We start from the raw sequence: 24,400 nt of genomic DNA on the forward strand, positions 1-24,400 counted from the left end.
TGGTTTACGTTGATCAGCCATACCCTTTTGGGTTCCCCTCTGCCTTTCTGAAATCTATTGGCCTTGCTGCCAGATTTGTCATGGCTGAATGTACAGCAGCAGTATGAGATTCCTTCTGCAACCACAGCACCAAGCATACAACGGCTTTCTTTAGACCCTATAATAATCTTTTCATCATCAGAATCACCTTTTAGCAAGCCATAATGTGTTACTATGGCTTTAATGGCTCTTTAGAATGTTGTTGTTTAGAGGATATAGTTTGCTATGTACCATAGGAAACTTCACTAAGAATATTAGAATGCAAGGCATCATAATTATTAAATTGAAACACTGTTGCTGAGGGAGAGCTCTTTAGAACATTAGAACAATCTAGATGAGAACAAAGCTCACCAGTCCTATCCACTTAATTCTTACAAAATAATGTCAAGTCTAGTTTTGAAAATCCCTAAAGTCCTACTGTCTACCACACTACTTAGTAACTTGGTAACTTACTTATAAGTGTCAATGTTCTTTGTGTAAAGAAAAATTTCCTTAACAAGTTTCCAACTGTGTTCCTGTGTTCTTGATGAACTCATTTTAAAGTAAACAGTTACGGTCCACTGTACTAATTCCCTTTATAATTTTAAACACTTCAATCATGTCTCCACATAATACTTTTTCTAAAACTGTAAAGGCTCAGCTCTTTTAACCTTTCCTCATAATTCATCCCCTGTAGCCCTGGAATAAGCCTAGTCGCTCTTCTCTGGACTGTTTCCAGCGCTGATATGTCCATACTTCTTGTTATCCTAGAAACAGATTTATCAATCGCCTTGTTTTTCATCTATAACATGGTGCTGTTTGTCTTGCATTCTTTCCATCATTATTTTCAGGAAAGCTTGGGCTGCCTGTCATACTTTGACATCCCAGCATTATCCTATGCACCTAAATCAGCAGTTTTCAAATGACTGTTCTTTAAGGATTCATATTAGTTTAGTCATTAAAAATTAAACATTTATGAAACTGAAAGCTATTCAAATCTATTTGATTTCACCTTGATTCTAATCAGTCTCAATCAGAGACATACCTTGACTGCAGACAGAAGTCTAACACAAACTCAAAATAAAACATCAACGATTCTTGCTCTGTGTCAGTATTTAAGAAGTAATTCTAGCATTCTGTGTTATTTTTGTCTTCCAAATTATGTTATTTATGTCACATGCACCACAATGCTGTCTGCTGGTTGCTATGAATGTGCATTCTACTAGCACCTGATTATGTGTAGTAACAGAATAGAGCCTGGTTATCTATACTAATAAAAGGCAAAGCCCTCACTGACTGACTGACTCACTCACTCACTCACTCACTGGTAACACAATAAACTACAGATCCCATAATGCAGCGCTTTTTAATCAAGTCTAGCTTATGATGCTGCAAGTTATTGCGAAGCTAGCCCACATGATGCCGAAGAGAAAAGGTGATTCTGAACATAGAGCCTTTAAAAACCGATGGGAGGCTGAGTATATGTTTACTGACATTGCCAGTAAACCCGTGTGTCTCATTTGTGGAGCTAATGTGGCTGTAATTACAGAATTTAATCTAAGACGGCACTATGAGACAAAACATCAAGATAACCTGAAACACCTGAATGCAATGCACAAGATACAGAAAGCAGAAGAGTTAAAGAAGAATCTGACACTTCAGCAGACGTTTTTACCCGTGCAAAATCACAAAGTGATTTCAAGTGAAGCTACTTTTATGTGAGACACAAATGCACCAGTGCAACTTGCTCCACTTTCCCTGTTGCCAAATAATGTTGAACCAAGTCAAGGCAACAGTGTTCCCAAATACGCATTTTGCTGATAAACTGAGCACACTGCGCACTGAGTTCGCACGGCGCTTTGGTGACTTTGAAGAACAAAAAAAGAATTTTCAGTTGTTTCGCAACCCATTTGCCGTCGATGTGGAAACTGCACCTGTGCAGATTCAGATGGAGGTGATTGAGTTGCAGTGTAATGGCACACTCTAGACAAAGTACGATACTGCAGTGCCCGCACAGTTTATTCACTCCATTCCCGCAGAAATGCTCCAGCTCCTTCTACATGCGGCTCGAACCTTGTGCATGTTTGGTAGCACATATCTGTGTGAGAAGCTCTTCTCAGTGATGAAGACTAACAAAACAGCACACAGGAGTCGCCTCGCTGATGAGCACCTGCAGTCCATCCTGAGAATCTCCACAACACAGAACCTCACACCATAAACGAACTTCATGCCAAAAAAAGATGCCAGGCGTCCAGCTCTGATAAAATGATATAAGAGCAAAGACAACTGAATGATTTGATTTGTTATTGCTGAAAATAACAAATTTTATTTATATTTCCAGGTTTTGTTATGCTCCATGTTCATATTTGAATTTGTATAATTTTCACAGGATATATTTTTATGGAGAGCAAAATCTTTTGGGATATTTAAAATTTAAGTTTATTTTTTATATAAAATTACATAAGAGTAAAGAAATTTGAATGTTTGTTCTTTTAACGTTTACTTTATTTCTAACTTGTATAATTTAGACAGGATGTATTTTTATGGGGAACAAAATATTATAAGTTACTGTATTTAAGGTTTGAGTTGATTTATTCCGGAATAATATTCTGTCGACTAAATAAAAATTCCTTCTATTTAAAATTTAAATAGAACTTGAACAGAAACGATAGTTCATAATATCCACACAGACTTGCACGTAAGAGCGGGAGTCATCCGTTTTAACAAGCAGCGTATTGCACTGATACGAAATAGCCTGCCCATTTAATTATTTAGGAATGGATAAATAAATTAAGATTTTGTACAAATAATGTTTTTCATTTTTCTTCCTTCATGGATTCTGGCACCCCCAGCAACAGTTGCTCGCACCCCAAGGACTGTATATATGTGTGTATATATATATGTGTGTATATATATATATATATATATATGTTTGTGTGTGTGTGTGTGTGTGTGTGTATATGTATATATGTATGTATATATATGTTTATATGTGTGTGTGTGTGTGTGTGTGTGTGTGTATATATACAAAGTATATGCCAGCAACACTCATGACAATGACAAAACAATTACATTGTCAATCATGTTACATTATTATTAAAATGTTTCCTTTTCTTTTTCATTACTTCTTCAACACACTACCTCTCCGCTGCGAAGCACGGGTATTTTGCTAGTTTAAGATAAAACTGCATTTAAAAGTCATCCACACCTTTATTTTTAGCAATGGAATCAAATTTAAAAACACTCAAAATAAAGCAAATTATTTACAAGTTTCAACCAGTTGTAGTTGAATAATTGTTTTAAAAAAGCATTCATGAAGAACAAAAGTGAATAAATGAGTGACAAGACCATAAACTCGTACTTCAGGGAATTTCCAAAAAACAATCTAGACAGGCCATTTCAACACTATTGCAATAGTGGAAGTCCCAACAATTCCCAAAGTACTTTCAATAATGGCCACTAGGGGGTGTAAGTCCATCACATCCCAGCAAGATATGAAACACCACATAGAATGTTTATAAAATATAAAGGTTCATTTTTGACAAAATCATTCTGTAGAACACAAAAGGCAAAATAAAATTGTCTAAAAAGCAATGACAGTCCAACACAAACAAGTCATAATACAGTATCCCACAGAAAGTCAAAAACAGAACAAAAGGTTCAAAAATACCAGAAATCCACCAAAGACACAGGAAAACACAATCATTTCACCACTCCCAGAGTGCATATCAAAATGAACCGCCAGGAACTAAGTAATGCAATCCAAATTATAGGGTGGAATGCAGTTCCTTGTGGTGATTGGCAGAAGGCCCCACTTCTTGTGGAACCACCTCTAAAACACATGACTACATATTAACATAGACAAAACTAAAAACATAAATTAAAGGAACAAACATGAATAAAAAAGACATTAAAAAATTTAATTCCCAGCCAAAGGAGGAACACTGGCTGAGATATGTCAATTACACTCTAAAGCAGGGGTCCTAAATCATGGCCCTGGAGGGCCACAGTGGTTGCTGGTTTTTATTCTAACTAGTTTCCTAATTAGATTGCAGTCCATGCTGATAATGAAACTTGGTATTGAACTGTTTGGATTGTTAATGTTTGCAATCATCTAAGAGCAATTTTAATTACACTGTAGAGTTTCCTTCTGTGAGAACATTATCCAAGTGTTTTCTAGACCAGAATAGATTTAAACTTAATGGTCCTTCCAATTCCCCTCTCATTCATTTCTAAACATTTTTATCACAGATGCTTCATGGTAAGCACGTGAGCCAGAGAACTGCTGGTTTATTGGTTATCTACATCTTATTATTAATTAATGTCTGAATAAGAAAACAGACAACAATTAAAACTTAAATGCAGCTGCTAAAATCTAAAATAGGCAATTAAGTGTTCTGAATGGTAACAGGCAAGAGAACTAAAATTAAGCCCAAAAAAGGTATTGTTTTAGTAGTAAATAAAAGGGTTCTAATTAAGAAATTGGTTAAAGTGAAAACATGCAGCCATAGCAGACCTCCAGGACTGTAATTGAGAACTTCTGATCTACAAAGTAACTAAAATTTGTCTTTGATGAATAAAGGCACTAACAAGGCATAGAGTTAAACACCAACTATCATTGTCAGCAAGGACTGAGTTCTAATTAGGACACTGGCTGGAATGAAAACCCGTAGCCACTGTGGCTGTCCAGGAACCGTGATCGAGGACCACTGCTCTAAAGCATAAGGCAATAAAAACAAAAAGGGAGCAGACAAAAATCTTAACTTTTAACGAGAGAGAGATTGAGTGCAGATGCTAACTGAATCTATCTTGACCTTTTATAACTAGCTTAACTGAGACGTTATGTGCACATCTAAATTAAATGCACACTTACACAAATGCAATCTAATAACTTATAGTGTGGATATAGGAAAAAAAAACAAAGTTATGTGTTCACCAGCAATACAGTAAATAATACAAAAAAACACTTAAACCCTGACATTAACCACGCAATTTTGTTTTATTTCAAGTTTAGTAGCTACTAGCTAAATACCCGCGCTTCGCATCGGCGAAGTACTGCATTAAAATTTTTATTAAGAAGAAAATTAAACCTTTTTAAACTGAGGGAAAATATGTCAATAATTATTTGTTAAGGATCTCTTTGTTTACCATGTTGTCAGTTCAGCCCTCCGGTTGTAACATGACCAAGCTGTGGGCTGAGCTTACTCTTAAGGATGCAACATACAGTTACAGCTTGGATTGCTGCTGTCATAATCGGTTTGAGTTTCATGGTTTGTTTCCATTACGACAGTATTTGCAGGATTTGTTGTGTTGAAGAGACATTTGGCATCTGTCAAGCGTTGTAAGCACACAACCGGTTTCATCGATAAAATCACATCCAGCTTTTGAGAGTTTAAACATTCATAAACATCAAAGTGTCCACTACTGAAATTGTCGCCTGTGAATCTAAGATGTTTAAGAGTTTCGGCTAGCGTAGGGAAGGTGCCTACCAAATTTCGTGAAGATGGGGCCATTAATAAGAAAGTTCAACATGCCGGACGTTGTCGACCGTTATCAACCTTTATGATCATTACGTGTAGAATTTCGGAATGAAACCTGCTTAACTTTTGTAAGTAAGCTGTAAGGAATGGGCCTGCCAAATTTCAGCCTTCTACCTACACGGGAAGTTTGAGAATTGGTGACGTTGGAAAGTTCAATATGGCAGCCGACAGTGGCATCATACCATCGAAATAAGTAAGTACAGCGGTTTCGGCTAGCGCAGGGAAGCTACCTACCAAATTTCGTGAAGATGGGGCCATAAATAAGAAAGTTCAACATGGCGGACGTTGTCGACCGTTATGGACCGTTATGACCATTACGTGTAGAATTTCGAAATGAAACCTGCTTAACTTTTGTAAGTATGCTGTAAGGAATAACCCTGCCAAATTTCAGCTTTCTACCTACATGGGAAGTTGGAGAATTAGTGATGAGTGAGTGAGTGAGTGAGTGAGTGAGTCAGTCAGTCAGTGAGTCAGTGAGTCAGTCAGTCAGTGAGGGCATTGCCTTTTATTATTATAGATGTACATGATAAGTGTTTCTGTCTCACTTGAGTATGACTACAATTTTTGGTTGTCCTTAAATTACTCTTGCCCCCGATTTCACTTCTATTTTGATCACTCATCTCTTGATTAAATGTACTTGATAAAGTGTAAATAATTCCTATAGGCAACATTTTTATAATACTTAAGAATGCCGGGAGAATCACCCTCTCTAGTCAGAATTAATGGCTCATTTTACATTTGATATGTGTTTGAGAAAGATGTGCTCAAACTTATTACACATTACAGAAAATCTTTTCATTCAGAATTGTTAGTTTTTTAAACTGGAAATGGTCTGCCACAAAGGAATCTCTGTTTTAATGTGATATTAAAAATTGGTTTGATACAAGCTGACCAATTCTGGAGAAAACACACTATAAATTATTTTTGAGTTACTGTATTCTCTATAAAATATGTACTTTATATACAAGTGTAACAGTGATTCGTTTTTTAGGTGGATTGGATCCAGTAATCAGGGGAATTTTGGTTCAGCCAGCAAATGTGATAGATCAAGATTACCTGATGAGTGACGAATTGACAGAAAAGTTGTTTGTATTTAATGCTACTGGTACATTTGACTTGGCTTCTTTAAATCTACAGCGAGGACGAGACCATGGCCTTCCAGGTACTTTATTTATTTACATCTTCATATATGCAGTAATATTGATGTTATTTTCACAATTCTTTTAAAGGAAAACTTGTCCCAAAAATTATTTTTAGATATGTTAGCTACCCCATATAGTATGTAGTGATGGCAGAGAAAAAATGTTAAATCTATTTTTTTCATGAAGAACAGAGATAACAAAGTTTCAGATAGAAAAGGCATCTACGGTTACTATCGCTGGACAGTGTGAAAAACATTTGTGAAAAATTTTCAGTCTCATAATCCAAATATCATGTCATCCATATGCTCACAAGGTCTCAATCAAATATGTTTTTACTAAAATACTGTTAAATCAACTATGGAATGCCCTCAAATGCAAGTGAGCATTTGAATGGAAGACCCCCAGTCCCATTCATTGGTTTCAAGTTTACCCACGTAACAGCTTATTCAGTGGCTAACATTTCGCTTCATATGACATCAAATGGCAAAGTGCACTGGGAGACTGAGTACTGTACTACTAAATATTAAAAGTTAAAGAAATGTGAGTGAAAACATTATCAAGAAGAAAATATGCCTCATACTTGTGCACATCCCAGTCACTTCAACAACCAGAAGATCAATTCACAAGTGCAGTAAATAATCCAGAGGTGCTTCAGTTGAGGATATGAATATAAATCTAATGACAGGAGGTGAGTATACAATTCAAATGCTCATTTGTGTTTGAAAATCTCTAATTTTTGTTCACAGCAGCATTTCCCAGAATTGGTTGATTTAGCAATATATAAGTAAAAATGTGATAAACCAATGACATAGAAAATAATTTCAGTCTAAAGCTGTGTTTTTGTTAAATATTTTCATAAATGACAATATTTTTCAAAATGATGCATTTCTTTAAATTTGAATTTTTGTAATGAATTATTTCCTTTCCTTGTGTGAAATATTAAATGGGAGATCACTGAGTTTATGATCCCAGCAGTAAGATTACACTTTACCCATTCCAATTCAAGTATGATATTCTCTAGATACAGTTACTTACATTGTGACTTGCCAGGTTTCTTGAAGTAGCTTGAACTTGACACAGCAAGCTAAAAATGGGCGTGACTTACAGGAAACCCCAGAATGCCACTAGTTTGTTCCACCTTAAAATACAACTTCTTGACATAAATTGCTAAATTTATTTCCCAGATCTTAGAGGAAGGGATGAGGGTTTAGTTGAATATCATGGACAGTGATGGTCTGTAGACGCACAATCTAATATGATTCTTCAAAAGTAGACAGACAATTGGAAAAATCAGAGGGGTAGCTGAAATAAAGAGATATTAACTTACTAACAAGCAGGATGTACAGTACTATGGCAAAGCCCAAACTTCATCAAAAAATAAACACATGGGTCATAAGATGGCTATACAAGAGGCAAAAAACATTGAACATAAGGAAATATTCAGTTAATTTATGGACGAATCAAACATTGACTGACAGTACAGGTAAGTTACTTAAAGTTCTAAAGGTGCTACCAAAGAAGTGGCATATTACCTAACGTGGAAAGATATTAGAAATTAGTACATTTTAGACAAAAACTGCCATGGCATTCAGTGATTTAAAGGGTATTGTTACAAAGGCAATCCAAGACTATCAAATGTATCATAATATTAATAATTTAAACAAATACCAAATAATTTAAATACTGTACATGGCATCTTGGCAGTCTTGGGGTACAATGATATTCTTCCGTTATTTCAGAATAAGAGAACTGCCCTGACTGAGGGGAATGAAAGCAAGTTACAACTGCCAATGTGAAAACTGAAACTACATCATAATTTGTCTGCTTTCATTTTCCTGTTTTCAGCACATAATAGCTAACCACATCCTGCAGAACAAAACTTAATGCAAACCAGGTTCCTTACCTCAGCAGGCGACAGGTGGAATACTCACATCCATCACAAAGTTAGTGTCACATAAACAGAAAAATATAAGGTAGATGATTGCTTTGGTCATGCACATTCCAGACTCACTTTATAAAGAGAGGAGTATAAAAAAGAGGCAGATCTTGCTTGTAAATCTTATTTCATGGCATATCATCCGTGCTTAATCTGTAAAAATACTGAATGTTTGTGTGTTTTTAACATAGAGTTTAGGTTTGATCATAAAAGATATTTCTTACAAATCAGTATGCCACACCTAAGCTTCACTGATTTCTTTGTTTTCTCATAAATCAATCCCTGGTTCTCGATCTGGTTCTTCTATCTTATCCTGAAGATGAAGATTGTTCATATCATCAAAGAAACTCTCTTTTTTGGTGTTTTGATGCATGACAAAATACAAAATACTTCAGTCATCCCTGCCAATATGGTGAAAACAGGAGAGAAACAGTGCTGAAGTAAACAAAGGTTAAACTCATAATGTTTGCACAAACTGTATATCCCAAACAAATCATGCTATTAGCTCAGAAGGCAATGAGTTTACCACAGTTATGAAATGCATTTGTATTCAAGGTAAGAATGTCAGGGAGCTTAGCTAATTCTGTATCTTTTTTATGTAAACATTTACCCATGATATTACTTTGCTGTGACAACCCCTAATGGGAGAAACCCAAGAAGAAGAAGAAGTGCTATTTTACTGTTAATATTATTGTCTGCAGTATCAATGAGGGTAAGCGATACATCACAGAGTCAAAATCAGTGTCAATTTGATTGAAAAGTTGCAGAGACATTATTAAGTTAAATATATGCAAAGATCCACATGTGGTATGGGTATTAGAAGATGGCTAAATGACATTGACATTATTATTTGATGATTTTTTTCTAAAAATATATTAAGCAATGTACTATAGCTACCTTAGATTCAGAGAAACAAAAACAAACTTTAACTCACTAGAAAAGGATACAGCACATCTTTTATGCTTACAATCATTTTGGCACATTTTGTTCTACTATTTGCTCTCATTTACATAAAGTGCTAATAAGAAACATCAGACAGTTATACAGTTTTGAGTATTTATTTTGTAAATTAGCTTTTTCTTTTTAAAATTAGTTCTTAATGAGATATATACATCAAAAATAATTCAAATAGTAGTTACTAGCATTGTTTACCCTAATCTATGAAAAGCAGCACAATTAATCAAGTGCAAGATTGCTTTTCTTAATTTTAGAGGCAACCCCATTTGCAGGCTTATTTTTACCCCTTTAATAAGCTTATTTTGCTTACATACGTCTAATTTATTACCAAAATTTTTCTCAGGCATTTTAATAACTTTGAACTATTCCAGTAATTTGTATTTCAGAACATTTAACCTAGAAAACCACAAAACTAAAATTGCAACAGGGCAGTAAAATAAAGAGAAGTCCCTAGAGCATAAGCACAAAGAAGTATTAAAATAGTCTCATCTGAAATAACACACCTTCAGAATTAGACGGGAGGTGATCATCTCATGACAGTCTCTAGAGGTCAATTATATCTGACATAAAGAATGAGAAGAATAAACTCTTACTTAAAAGACTGTTGTTTTTAGCCTTTCAATTTACTACTAGATTCAAATTCAAAACAGCCTTCTTGGAATCTGCCTCAATGCTACAGAAATGTTGGGTCAAATTCCAGAAATAAAACTTGGATACTTTTATCAGAATGTTTAACTCTTGTCTCATCTGATCATACAGTATGTGGTCCTTGTCAAAGACTCATGGACACAGCCATTTTCAAGTGAATAAGATATCTGTAGATCATTCTTTAGGGTTCTTTGTCACCCCCATGAGTATTGTTTAAAGGTCTTTGTCAGACACCCATTCCAAAAGAGAGCTGCAACAGTACTGAATTACTTTACGTTTTTTAATATTTGTCTGCCTGTGGAACGATAAAGAGACCATTTTCAGATTTGTAACCATCACAACTCTGTCTTTTGGACATGCTATTTCAAACTTCACTAGAATAGTGTTGTAACCAGTCAAGAAATCAAATCTGGGGTCAGGCCTCTTCAGGCACACAATTAAATGTTTCCACATTGACAGGACCACCTAAATATGACTACTTCATTCTTAATGTTATGTGGAATATTTGATTAATCAAGACTATTTTATCGACTATTGCATTTTAGATAAAGAGATGATCACATTTCAGTTGACATTAATGCAGAGAATTCCACATGGTTGCTAAGCATTTTCTCACATCTGCTTCTATTTTTTCCAAACAACAGGTTATAATGACTGGAGAGAATTCTGTGGTCTCCGTAGACTTAATACAGAAGGTGACCTAAGCACAGTAATAAGTAATGCAAATTTAACAAAGAAACTCTTGGAAATATATAAACATCCTACCAATATCGATGTTTGGCTGGGAGGACTTGTGGAAGACATTCTTCCTCGTGGAAGAACAGGGCCATTATTTGCCTGTTTAATAGGAAAACAGATGCATGCATTAAGAGATGGTGACAGGTAAGGTTTAATTATAATTATAATTATAATTATAGTAGTTAACAAAGGAAAGAATAGAATGCAAAAAATAATTTGAAGTAGAATTCATAATGTATTGAAATAACTAAATACAACCAGAAAGAAGGCACAATAGGTACCTCCTGCAACATTGTACATTTTTTATACACAGTTCATATTTAGTACAGATACTGAAACTTGAAACCTATAAAAATCTTTAAATTTTAAAAATGATAAATCTCCAATTGTATACAGGTCATGCGGTGCCAGATGGGTAAGTTTATTTCTTTTTATTGCACTTTGAGGGAAACAAATAGTCTAAATTAAATTTTTACTTATTAATTATTTTACTTTATCATGTTAGTTAGGAAAAAAAATCTAGGAATAATACATAAAATGTTTTAGCTTCCCTTGAGATAAAACCAAAATAAAACATTTCTTTCAGAATGTCAGATAAAAAGACACTAATTGTAACATTAATAATTGAACAATCTGTAGAGAATCTAGAGAAGAGTAAATGTATCTACCTCACTACCCAACCCCGATCTACCCACAACCCCTATAAGTCCAATGGAGACTAAAGTCAAGAGTGTGTAACCATTTGGAGAAATATTAAATGATTTACCTGTATTTATTATGTTTTGTCATTTAAATATGTTGGGGTTAAAAGGCTGATTAATTCTGGCTTCCAAGAGCTCATGATAGAAAAGCCTAAGATTTTTAGATTGTTAGTGTGATTGAGTCAGGGGATTGTGAATGGGATGCATATTGCAGGTCCTTGCAGATATCTGTTCTGCCTAGAATATGATATGTTGGCAGGACTGAAAGGCGGTAGAATAAGGTACTAGGACATGAAAACATACTGTAAGTCTAATGTAATGCTAAAGGTAAAAATGGGAGATCATATATCAAAAAGGCAATTTTTAAAAGACTACATAAAAATCATCAAAAAAGAAGGTAAGAGTTTCAAAAAAATCAAAGGATGATTTCCAACGGCAAACTTTTATTACAATATTTACTGTACAATCTTAGGCAACCTGGAAGTTCACAGTGCTGACCTTCATACCATCACAATGACTGCATCACATATCACTCTCTACTGTTTGTCCAAGCATAGCGGCATAGTTAACAATTGAATGCAAAACCTCGACAAAATTGTGGTGTCCATTAAAAATAAAATGGCATCATGAACTAACAAAAACAAGATTTAAAAAATATTACCAAAAAAAAAACCACTCAAACCAAAAAAATTAGAACATGAGTATCAGTAGACTTTGCACCCTAGGAACCAAGTTACCCAAACTATTCTATAACATTTCAGTAATTACTTACAGCTCTATTGCTGATATTTATGATCATAAAATAGGTAATTACAATAGCAATTGACAAGAAGAATTCATAATGAATTGCAGAATTATGGTATTTGAGGGTTCATCAAGAATGCCTCTTTCTCTTGCATGATTTGGCTCAAAAACTAATCAGTATACTGTATTGTCATCTCATAACAGGTTAATGCTTTTAGTTTGCCATTTTTCTAGCCACTTTAGCTCTAGACTGTCCTCACGAAACTGTGACACACAGACTCACACAGTGACAGGCATACACCCATCATCAAGATATCAATGTTTTCGGTATCAGGAGACCCTAAAATGTCAAGAATCCATTGAAAACCGGATATCCGAATCCGGGTGGTTTGTTGTGTAGTGGGTGTGGCAACACACTGTAACCAGCGCATGCTTCCCACCTCTCTCTCTCTCTCTCTCTCTCTAAAGCTTTCGCTCCTCTGCCATAGGTTATGGTGAGGGAGGGTGCAAAGCACAAATCTGACACTGTCGATTCTTTATGTAAAAACACCCCTAAAATGGACTGAAAAACACATAACAATGAGCAAGGAAGGAGTGAAAAAAATTCAAACTAAACCACTGAATACAACAATATTAATCCTAGCACATACAGTCTATGTTAGAGGTGAGTTGGGCAGCATATATGAGGAATCAAGAAGGTACAGAAAGAACATCAGATAGAAAACAGGAATTAGCAGTCCAGAAGGCAGAAATCCCAAAAGGTATACAAAGTGCAGAAGATGTTATACTGCCATAGCTAAAAGCAAGCATCAGCTTTAAGGCCAATTGAAAAATATTTACAAAGGGTATGGTAAACATGATAAATATTTAGAAAATTATGCGGTATAAATTGGGGTTTTTAGTCGAATATGATATGCAGTATTTCCCAGAAGAGATTGTCAGAAGAGGGGAGAGGTAAAACATCAATTTTATCTTTCTTCTACCTTCTTAACTTTTGTGTCTCTAGTTTGCTCTGAGTTGCTCTAGCTCCTTGCTCCCTTTGATTTTTTGTAGCTCTTAAAGCCACTTGCTGAGCACCTAGTGCCTTGCTCACCTCCATAATTTATGTCAATTTATTTATATATCATATTTAAAACAGCATAGGAATGCTGTGGCCAAAGTGCTTTACAATAAAAGAGGAAAAAAAACATATAATTAACATAAATAATATAAAGAGAAATAAAATAAAAGAACATAAATAAAATAAATAATAAATAAAGTGTCAGATTACATAATCACAATGAGGAATCCATCAGTATTACTGAAGGTCACGGAAAGCAAGGGAATAGAAACGAGTCTTGTTTTGAACAATTCAATTGAAGACGACTCCTTTATGTACTGAGGTCAAGAGTTCCACAGGCAAGGAGCAGCAGCTGTAAAAGCTCTGTCCCCCTTAGTTTTACACTTGGTACGAGGGACAACAAGAGACAACTGACCAGAAGATCTAAGCACTCTAGATGGCTGGTGTAAAGCACACAATTCAGATCAATAGGCAGGAGCAAGCCCATGTAAAGATTTAAAAACTAGCTATACGATTTTAAAATCAATTTGAAAACTGACAGGCAGCCAGTGTAAAGAAGCTAATATTGGAAAAACAGAATCAGACTTTCTTAATCTGAGTATCAGGGATTTGCTAATCCCAGAATACAGTGAGTTGCTGTAATCAAGGCGAGAAAAGATAAAAGCATGAGTAGCTTTTTCAAGATCCCTAGAAGATAAAAAAGGCTTGATCTTACCTAACAGACGGTGAAAAAAGCAACTCTTGACTACAGAATTAATCTGTTTCTCAAAACAGAAGTTACTGTCAAAAATAACACCAAGATTGCAGACTTGAGGTTTGCAAAAGACAGAGAAAGAGCTGAGAAGTCCAAGACCAATTTGAGCTACAGTAGGCAAAAATCTTGTTGAAGCAGAGAGAATGGTGCAACCGTGTTGCATGTGTATATTTTTAGGGTTAACTCATATAATCATAATAACAATAATGATTTCATACATTTTTTATAGGTGTTTGCATGTTCTCCCTGTGTCTCCGTGGGCTTCTTTTGGGTGCTCTGGTTTTCTCCCACAGTCCAAAGACATGCAGGTTGGGTGCATTGGCGATCCTAAATTGTCCCTAGTGCATGCTTGGTGTGTGTGTGTGTGTGTGAGTGCCCTGCTTTGGGCTGGCGCCCTGCCCGGGGTTTGTTCCTGCTTTGCACCCTGTGCTAGCTGGAATTGGCTCCAGCAGACCCCTGTGACCCTGTGTTAGGATATAGCAGGTTGGAAAATGACTGACTGACTGACGTTTTTTGCAGCACTAGTTTATGTAAAGTTCATTGATTTTCTTCATAGAGTCATTTTAAAATTAGAAGTATTGAATACGTACTGCTTTGATTTTATGCCCCTGAACTGGTTATTAATTATGCTATGTATCAGTTTCACTTTTGTAATATTGGTGTTGCCTGTTTTTGTGGTACATAATTGAGCAGCTAGTGTATGAAACCATAAGTAAATGACTAACAGGTAGGAAAAGGAGATTAATAAACTGATGTCTGTAAATGAAAAGCAGCTTCATTTGAGCCCACTTGAATGCTGTTACACATTTTCGGTTTCTTTTCCACATGTCAAACAAGCATTATGCACAGCATTGGATCAGTGTGCCTTGACTGCCTGATTCTCAAGATCTATAATAAATATGGAAATTGTTTTTCCTCTGAATTTATATTCTGTAGAATATGCAAAAATTCAATTGAAACTCTAAGATTAAGTGTGATGTGCCAGCAATATCACATGAAACTCATTTTAAAGTTAAAAGAGCTTTATCCAGTGCTGTTTTATTTTAATTTGTTTACATGAATTGTCAATCCTCTCACATTTGGCATCATAAAAACAACCTTTTTTTTCAGAAAGTACACTCACAATACATTGCAAAATGAATGTCATTAAGAATGGGAGTGCTATTTTTTAAACTAACATTAATAGAAATATGCTCCAATTTACAACAAAAGATTATTTTTAAGTTTTCTTCTAAGATGTTAGTGTTACAAATCGTATATTTAAAAGTGACATTTTTGGATATTTGTGAATATTTCATTTGAAACGGTCATTCTTAGAAATGGTTCCACAGCTCTTTAAATTATGAACATAGTGGATCTTCAAAATGTGCCCTAGTATATTTTTCAAGCTGATCACAACATCTTAATAGAAATAGAAGTCTTCATTAAGTCAGTGTCAGTAGTGGGAATTGAACCCACAATTTCAGGGTATGAAGTATAAAGCCTTAACCACTACACCTCACTACCTGGCTATGCAGTATTATTCAGTATTTTATGGCCATTATAGTTACATAGTTTAGTAATGTGTATGTTTAGCAAAATATACTGCTGTGGTCTTTCAAAGAATTACAATGAAAAAGGCGATGACAAGATGACTGATTTCGCAATTAATTATATGAAATTTTTCTTAACCTTGACAGAAAACTGTTTGTAACAGGCTACTTTGTTATTTCGTTCTAAGAATAGTCAAGTAAACATTAGCCAGTATGAAAGTAAGTTTTAACACAGAGTTCCTGCTTGAACAAATTGTGTGTGTGATTATAGATAGGTAAAGTGGATTATAATCTGTAAAATTGATTAGTAGTTTAGAGTGGCCCAGTAGAACAGTGGTCATTGCTGATAATTCGTTGCCCATGTGGATTTTGCACATTATCCCTTATGTTGGCATGTGTTTTCCTTCAGTACCCTTTAAGACCTTCAGTTATGTTAACCCTTGAGTGTAGACTTGCTGCAGTATGAGCGAGTGTGTGTGTTGGTGTATGTGTGTGTGAGCAGGATCTCAGATGGACTGACACTGTCCAGGGCTTTTCCTCATATTATACCCAAGCCAGCCTTATACATCCGTGATTTAAGGAGGTTTGAGAATGTTGTTATTAGTTTACTTTTTGTTATACGTAACAGGTGTTTAAAATAATAAGTTTAGTTGTTTGGATCTTCACCAAATCCTGATAACATTCATTGTGTTGTTTGTTTTCCTGTTCCTGTTATATTTTCCTGCTCCGTTTATTGTGTTAATATTACGTCGTCAGTGTGAACCTCTTCCAGGCCCATTCCTTACAGCTTACTTACAAAAGTTAAGCAGGTTTCATTTCGAAATTCTACGCGTAATGGTCATAACGGTCAACAACGTCCACCATATTGAACTTTCTTATTCATGGCCCCATCTTCACTAAATTTGGTAGGCGGCTTCCCTGCGCTAACCGAAACCAATGTATGTACTTATTTCGGTGGTATGACACCACTGTCAGCCACCATATTGAACTTTCCAACGTCACTAATTCTCCAACTTCCCGTGTAGGTAGAAGGCTGAAATTTGGCAGGCTCATTCCTTACAGCTTACTTGCAAAAGTTAAGCAGGTTACATTTCGAAATTCTACGCGTAACGGTCATAACGGTCAACAACGTTTGCCATGTTGAACTTTCTTAATTATAGCCCCATCTTCACGAAATTTGATAGGTGGCTTCCCTGCACTAACCAAAACCGATGTACGTACTTATTTCAGTGGTATGATGCCACTGTCAGCCGCCATATTGAACCTTTCAACGGTATTTATTACTTATGGGCCCAGCTTCAAGAAATTGGGTTCCCAACGCTAACTGAATCCTACTTACGTACATATATACGTCCATAGCCTGCAGCTCGGTCACCGTGTGAGGCGGCGTTGGGTCCCCCATCCCAACGCCTCCCACATTGTTGGCTGCCTGCCTATATAAGGCCATCCATCACTCCAGTCTCTACATTCCCTTCCTTGCTTCTCCACGGGATTCACGTCTCCCTGCTGATAACTACAGCCTTTTTATTTAATCTATGGCTTCTCTGCTGTTTTATTGTTCGTTTATTACGATTATAGTTATTGTGTAGGTATTTTAGACTTACTTTACATTGTTCAGGTACCCATTTCCTTTATCATTCCAAACGTACCCCCATTAACATGTCTATCGAGGTGATCGCCATCGATCAAAGAACTGTCACTTACCGAGTGGTTTCCATGCCCGGAGATGGCACCTACCTTTTCCATTCTCTTTGTTACATATTGCACGGCCATATCAAGCTCACTCTTGATATCCGGAGGAACATTGTGTCTTATGTATTGAATGACTGGGACAGGTTCAAGGTGTGGACTGATGACGCTACAGGAGATAATTATACTACACAGGAGCACTATAAGTGTGAAATGCTTAAGCCCTTCACCTATGGATCTGCATGTGAGTTGATGGTTGCCGCTGAATTGTTTGGTTGTCGCTTTCAAGTGTACCGAAATGGCCAAATATTTTACACCTTTCGACAACTGCCTATGCCTCTTAAACATCTTAGATTCACAGGTGACGATTTCAGTAGTGGACACTTTGATGTTTATGAATGTTTAAACACTCAAAAGCTGAATGTGAAGTTATCAGTGAAACTGGTTGTATACTTACAACGCTTGACAGATGCCGAATGTCTCTTCAACACAAGTCCTACAAATACTATCGTAATTGAAAAAAACCATGAAACTCAAACCGATTATGACAGCAGCAATCCAAGCTGTGAGATTTGAAACAAGATTACTGTTCACATGGTCAACTGTACGTTGCATGCTCAAGAGTAAGCTCAGTGCACAGCTTGGTCATATTACAACCGGAGGGCCGAACTCACAATGTGGTATACACAGAGATCCTTAACAAATAATTATTGGTATATTTTCCCTCAGTTTAACAAGGTTTAATTTTCTTCTTAATAAAAATTTTAAGGCAGTACTTTGCCTGCGAAGCGCGGGTATTTTGCTAGTATGTATATATATGTGTGTGTGTGTATATATATATATGTGTATTTATATGTATATATATATTAATATGTATATGTAAATATATGTATATGTATATATATATATGTATTTGTGTATATATGTATATATATATATATATATAAATGTGTATATATGTATATATATATGTCTATATTATTATTATATACGTGTATATGTATATATGTATGTATATATATATATATATATATATATATATATATATATGCCAGCAACACTCATGACAACGACAAAACAATTACATTGTCAATCATGTTACGTTATTATTAAAATGTTTCCTTTTCTTTTTACTTCTCCGCTGCCAAGCGCGGTATTTTGCTATATATACATATATATATATATATATATATATATATATATATATATAGATATATATGTATATATAGATAGATATGACAACAACACTCATATCAATGACAAAACAATTACATTAACAATCATCTTACGTTATTTTTAAAATGTTTCCTTTTCTTTTTCATAACTTCTTTAACACACTACTTCTCCGCTGCGAAGCGCAGGTATTCTTCTAGTCTATATATATATATAAAAGTCAATGCTTGTGTGTGTATGTATGTATGTTCCAGAATCACTTCCAAACTGCTGGAGTGATTTTCATGAAACTTGGTACACATGTTTCTCATTGGTTGACTAAAAATACTGTAGGGTAAAATCAACCCTAACCTACCCCCTTCTGGGTAGGGCAGGGGGGTGATCTTGCGGTCTTGTATGCATGTCATCATCCAGTTGACATTCAGAACTACCAACAGAGGGCGAACTGGAGGTGATTGCCAGCATTCTTTATGTTTGAGCACCACCGCGCCCCTGTTGCTCTTGAGTTGGCCGGTTTCCGAGTGTCAACTGGATGATAACATACATACAAGACCGCAAGACAAGCACATTAGTGAGTCTTTATTGTTTGTTAATTTATTTTTTATTTTTAAAGTTGTGTTTTTTTTTATTATAAACTGCTCAAAAAAATTTAAGGAACACTTTGAAAACACATCAGATCTCAATGGGAAAAAAATCCTGCTGGATATCTATACTGATATAGACTGGGTAATGTGTTAGGAATAAAAGGATGCCACATCGTTTGATCAAAATGAAAATTATCAATCTACAGAGGGCTGAATTAGGGAATCCATTCAAATTTGGGAATCCCACATGTCGTTCCCGGGGATCCTGGGCTCCCGTGAATGACACAGTGCACGGGCATCTCACATGTGAACAGTTTTAGAACGACCGACACTTATTTTTAATAAAACTACTGCAATATGTTGACACCAATAAAAGACTAACCTTAACTACAAGCAGTTCATGCTGTCATATAAGTACATGTATCTAGTTAGTTGCGTAATAAGAGCGTAGAAAGCACAACGTGTCGAGCATGCGGTTGTCCAGGCAAGAGCGCACTTTCGTGCAGAGTACGCCAGCCGCTGAGAAAGCACGCTCTGCCTCCACTGAAGTAGGTGGCACAGTTATCAGATACTGATACACTTGTTCTAAACAATGCCAGAGCTTGTCATTGCTCTGAAACACCGCCATTTCAGCTTTTACTGATGCGTCCAGTTACTTGTCATCATTCTGTGATGGTAAGTTTCTTGGCACAGCTAATGCAGATGCAATAGACTGATGCATTGTAATTTCAAGTTGCTGTTTAAAGCTGTTGTCTGATGAAGACACCAGCCTGTACTGTCAACAGCACGTGCCACAGATGTCAACAAACACTGCCCCGTCCCAGCATTCGTGAGCTGCAGAGTGCAGACACCTTCCAGTCCGCTGTGCTCAGTCTTAGTGGGAGCCGGGAGACTGACTGCTGCTGGTCTGTTGTTGACTAAATTAATGAGCAACACACTACACCGTGGGCCAAAAAACCATGCCACTTAATTATTTTCAACTATAACTCTTGTTATTTCTTGATTGATTTTTACACTTTTACACGCTATATATGCTAGCTTGGCCTTTCCCTTTCAGCTGGAAATTCCAGCAGTTTCATTCCCGGGATTGGATTCCCTAGGCTGAATAACAAAGACACCCCAAAAAATAAAGTGAAAAAATGATGCAGCAGGCTAGTTCAACTCCAAATCGTACTCAGTAGTTTGTATGGCCCCCACATGCTTGTATGCATGACTGACAGCGTCGGGGCATGGCATTCTCCTAATCCAAAGATGGATGGTGTCCTGGGGGATCTCCTCCCAGATCTGTACCAGAACATCACTGAGCTCCTGGACACTCTGAGGTGCAACCTGGAGGCGTCGGATGGACCGAAACATAATCTCACAGAGGTGTACTATTGGATTTAGGTTGGGCGAGTGTGGGAGCCAGTCAATGGTATCAATTCCTTCATCCTCCAGGAACTGCCTGCATACTCTTGCCACATGAGGCCGGGCATTGTCGTGCACCAGGAGGAACCCAGAACCCACTGCACCAGCATAGCATCTGAAAATGGGTCCAAGGATTTCATCCTGATACCTAATGGCAGTCAAGGTGCTGTTGTGACCTTCCATGGATATGCCTCCCCAGATCATCACTGATCCTCCACCAAACCAGTCATTCTGAACTGGCAGCATTACGCTCTCCACAGCTTCTCCAGACCCTTTCACGTCTGTCACATGTGCTCAGGGTGAACCTGCTCTCATCTGTGAAAAGTGTAGGGTGCAAGTGATGGACCTGCCAATTCTGGTATTCTATGGCAAATGGCAAGCTCCACGGTGCCAGGCAGTGAACATAAGGCCCACTAGAGGACGTTGGGCCCTCAGGCCACCCTCATGAAGTCTGTTTCTTATTGTTTGGTCAGAGACATTCACACCAGTGACCTGTTGGAGGTCTTTTTGTAGGGCTGTGGCAGTGCTCATCCTGTTCCTCCTTGCCCAATGGTGCAGATACCGGTCCTGCTGATGGGTTAAGGACCTTCTACAGCCCTGTCCAGCTCTCCCAGAGTGCCTGTCTCCTGGAATCTCCTCCATGCCCTTGTGACTGTGCTGGGAGACACAACAAACCTTTTGGCAATGGCAAATATTGATGTGCCATCCTGGAGAAGTTGGACTAACCAGGCAACCTCTGTAGGGTCCAGGTATCGCCTCATGCTACCAGTAGTGACACTGACTATAGCTACGCAAAACTAGTGAAAAAACAATCAGAAAAGATAAGGAGGAGAAACTCTCAGTTGCCTCCACCTGTTAAACCATTTCTGTTTTGGGGGTCATCTCATTGTTGACCCTCTAGTGCACCTGTTGTTAATTTCATTAACACCAAAGCAGCTGAAACTGATTAACAGCCCCCTCTGCCACTTAACTGACCAGATCAATATCCCAGAGGTTTCATTGACTTGATGCTATACTCTCATTAAAAAGTGTTCCTTTAATTTGAAGCTTGGTTTGAAACTGTTGTTATCTGGTCATATTTTAACTCACAGTGTATACAGAACTTTATATTGGCATAATTTTAATGTGTTCAATCATTGAAGCGTATGCTTATGTATGTAGATATTTTAAAGTTTAGTTAGAAATAATTGTAAGGGTTCCAAGGCTGTAGTTGGTGATGAATATAGAAGAATAAATTGAGTTAAATCAACCAGAATGTCTTATTCTGCTTTTCACTCTTGCAAATAGCTTTTCTTCAGCCCTTGATTGTTGCTTTAAAGAGAATTGGGGTTCAGTTCTGAATTGTGTGCATATACAATTATACCATGCCGTACAAACTGCATACAGCACTCGACTGCTAACCACTTTAAGAGCTGTCAGTTCTCAAGTACAGGGAGTGCATGAAAGACCATGCATATATGAGATACATTTTAGACATATATCGATACTCCTTTTTAGGTTCCCCATTGCTACAGATTTTTCATGTATGTTTATTTAAGGTTATTTTAAACAAATATCTTGCCATTCCCATAGAGTATTTACCATTGTTGAAGCTTTTAGGATAGGACTGGTCCCAATTTGCATTGTGCTCAAGTATACCCATTACTTTTTTATCTTTTGTTGGATTTTGCATTGCGGGTGGAATCTACTCATCATATTCTGACTGCAGCACAAATTGTGTATGCAACTTCCAACTGCTTTAAAAGCTGTCAGATATCACAATGCTATAGAAAAAATATTATTTTAGTAAGACACTGACACTTGCTTTCAAATCTTGCACACCCACTGAATGCTATTTCTGCCTATCTACTAATCCAAAACTAAAGTAAAGCAATAATATGTCATAGGAAAGGTCAAACATTTAAATTTTGCTAGTTGATTTTTTTTAACATACAGTATCAAGCTATTGAAGGCTGCAACTTTTACTCACTATGCTCAATGATGAAGGGATCTTTGTATTTTATTTTTAGTTTGCTGCGTGCTTGTGAATCTTGAAAAAATAGCAACACCTTGGAAACGCATCTTTCATTTTCTCTTCTAAAAAATAGGAAACCCCTGGGTACATGGAATTATTATTATGTGAAAAAATTAGCGCAATAACAAAATTGATATGCCTTCACAGTTTTAAAGACTTTCAAAATTGAAATAGACTTTCGGATTTTAACAGAATTTTGTATTTATACCAGAAAATGTATATTTTTAGGGTTAAATATGATGTATTAGTTTCTTTAGTAGTAATAAACCACCTAGAAAACATGCATTATTAAAGAATTGTATTGTTTGCTTGTTTTCATCTTGCGGCTGCATTTAGGTACAGGTATTTACTTATAACTTTACAAAAGGAAATATTTGTTTAACATTTTTTTAAATAAGGAGACCTGTTAAATTATTATATGAACCGGCATATAATACAATTACTGTTATGTTTACAGTGGTAAAGGTAAGATGTCTAATAATCAACATCAACTGTTTTGATGGTACTATAATTACTTGTAGAATGAGAGGTGTTATTATTATTTTTTTGTTTGAGTGGATGCATATTTATAATAAATGTGTTATAATTAAACTTTTTTTCCATCTAGGTTTTGGTGGGAAAATGAAGGTATATTTACTGAAAGTCAGAGAAGTGAACTTGCAAAGCATTCGCTGTCTCGTGTAATGTGTGATAACAGTGGAGTCAATGAAGTGCCAGGAGACTCTTTTTTGTTATCACAGTATTCAAAAGATTTTATTTCATGTGATATTATATCAAGCATGAACTTGAATGCGTGGAAGGAAAGTAATGTTCAAGGTATGTTTCATAAAAGGTAAGCCATGTTTCTGTTCTGTTCAGGAATATTTGAGTATTAAAAAGTGCCATGTGGTTAATACTTCAGCACTTAAAACTGCCATTTATAATGGATTTTCTGAGGGATTATAAAACATTTTATAGGCTTCCTTCTGAATAACTACAGTATATACTGCACAGAAAAATATGCATTTTTTATAATCTATAATCTATTTTATAATGTCATTTTTTATAAACTATAAAATCCCACTGATAAGCTTTAATCGTGATTAGCTGCTGCATCATTGTTGTGTTTTAACTATTATTATAGTCCAAGAGAAAACTGTCCTTCTTCTCATCATCAGTAACAGATTCATGTAAAATGCAAATTACTATTTAAGAATACATTTTTTTCTTTTATAAACCCCATTAGCAGCTCTCTTGCTGCATCACCCTATGAAATACTTCACCCCCCATTTACTTCCACTTTTATCTCACTGATGGGTCCAGAGAGGGAGTCATGGGTTGACATCAAACTTACAATTAAAAAAACTAGCTAGTTTAATTGTCATTTACAATTTTAGCAAAGTATTCTTTGAGTTTGGCCCATACAAAGTCATTATAAAGTCATATTTCACAGCAATTGTATGTATATGTATATATGTGCCCTGAAATTGAGTGGCATCTCTTCTAAGATAATTTCCTAAGTTGTGCCCAATTGTCCCAGGATAGGTACCAATTTCCAAAACTTAATTAGCAGGTGTTAAAGTGGATGAATGAATAGATGGTACTTGTTGTGATCTGGGCGTCCCAAAAGGACAGGTACAAAAAACACTTCCAAGGTTGCCCACTAGAAGGAGGAAACACTGTCAAAATAACATGACTAGAAACAACAAGGGTCTAGACAAATTTTGATATAATAAAAGGTTTATTTTTACCAAAAGGCTTTACAAACCCCAAAGCTCTGAAGA

The 24,400-nt window shown here is 36.1% G+C and overlaps 1 protein-coding gene across 1 annotated transcript in view; it reads left to right on the forward strand.

Moving 5' to 3' along the window:
* The window catches only part of tpo (thyroid peroxidase), a 72,905-nt gene that overhangs the window by 46,336 nt on the left and 2,169 nt on the right, over positions 1–24,400 (forward strand). Inside the window, exons 10-12 of the mRNA XM_039749754.1 lie at positions 6,550–6,720; positions 10,886–11,123; positions 23,245–23,453. Coding sequence (XP_039605688.1) covers positions 6,550–6,720; positions 10,886–11,123; positions 23,245–23,453 — 618 coding nt within the window. The remainder of the gene's footprint in view (positions 1–6,549; positions 6,721–10,885; positions 11,124–23,244; positions 23,454–24,400) is intronic.

This window comes from Polypterus senegalus, chromosome 3 (assembly GCF_016835505.1).
Source record: "Polypterus senegalus isolate Bchr_013 chromosome 3, ASM1683550v1, whole genome shotgun sequence".
In the NCBI taxonomy this organism is placed as follows: Eukaryota; Metazoa; Chordata; class Cladistia; order Polypteriformes; family Polypteridae; genus Polypterus; species Polypterus senegalus.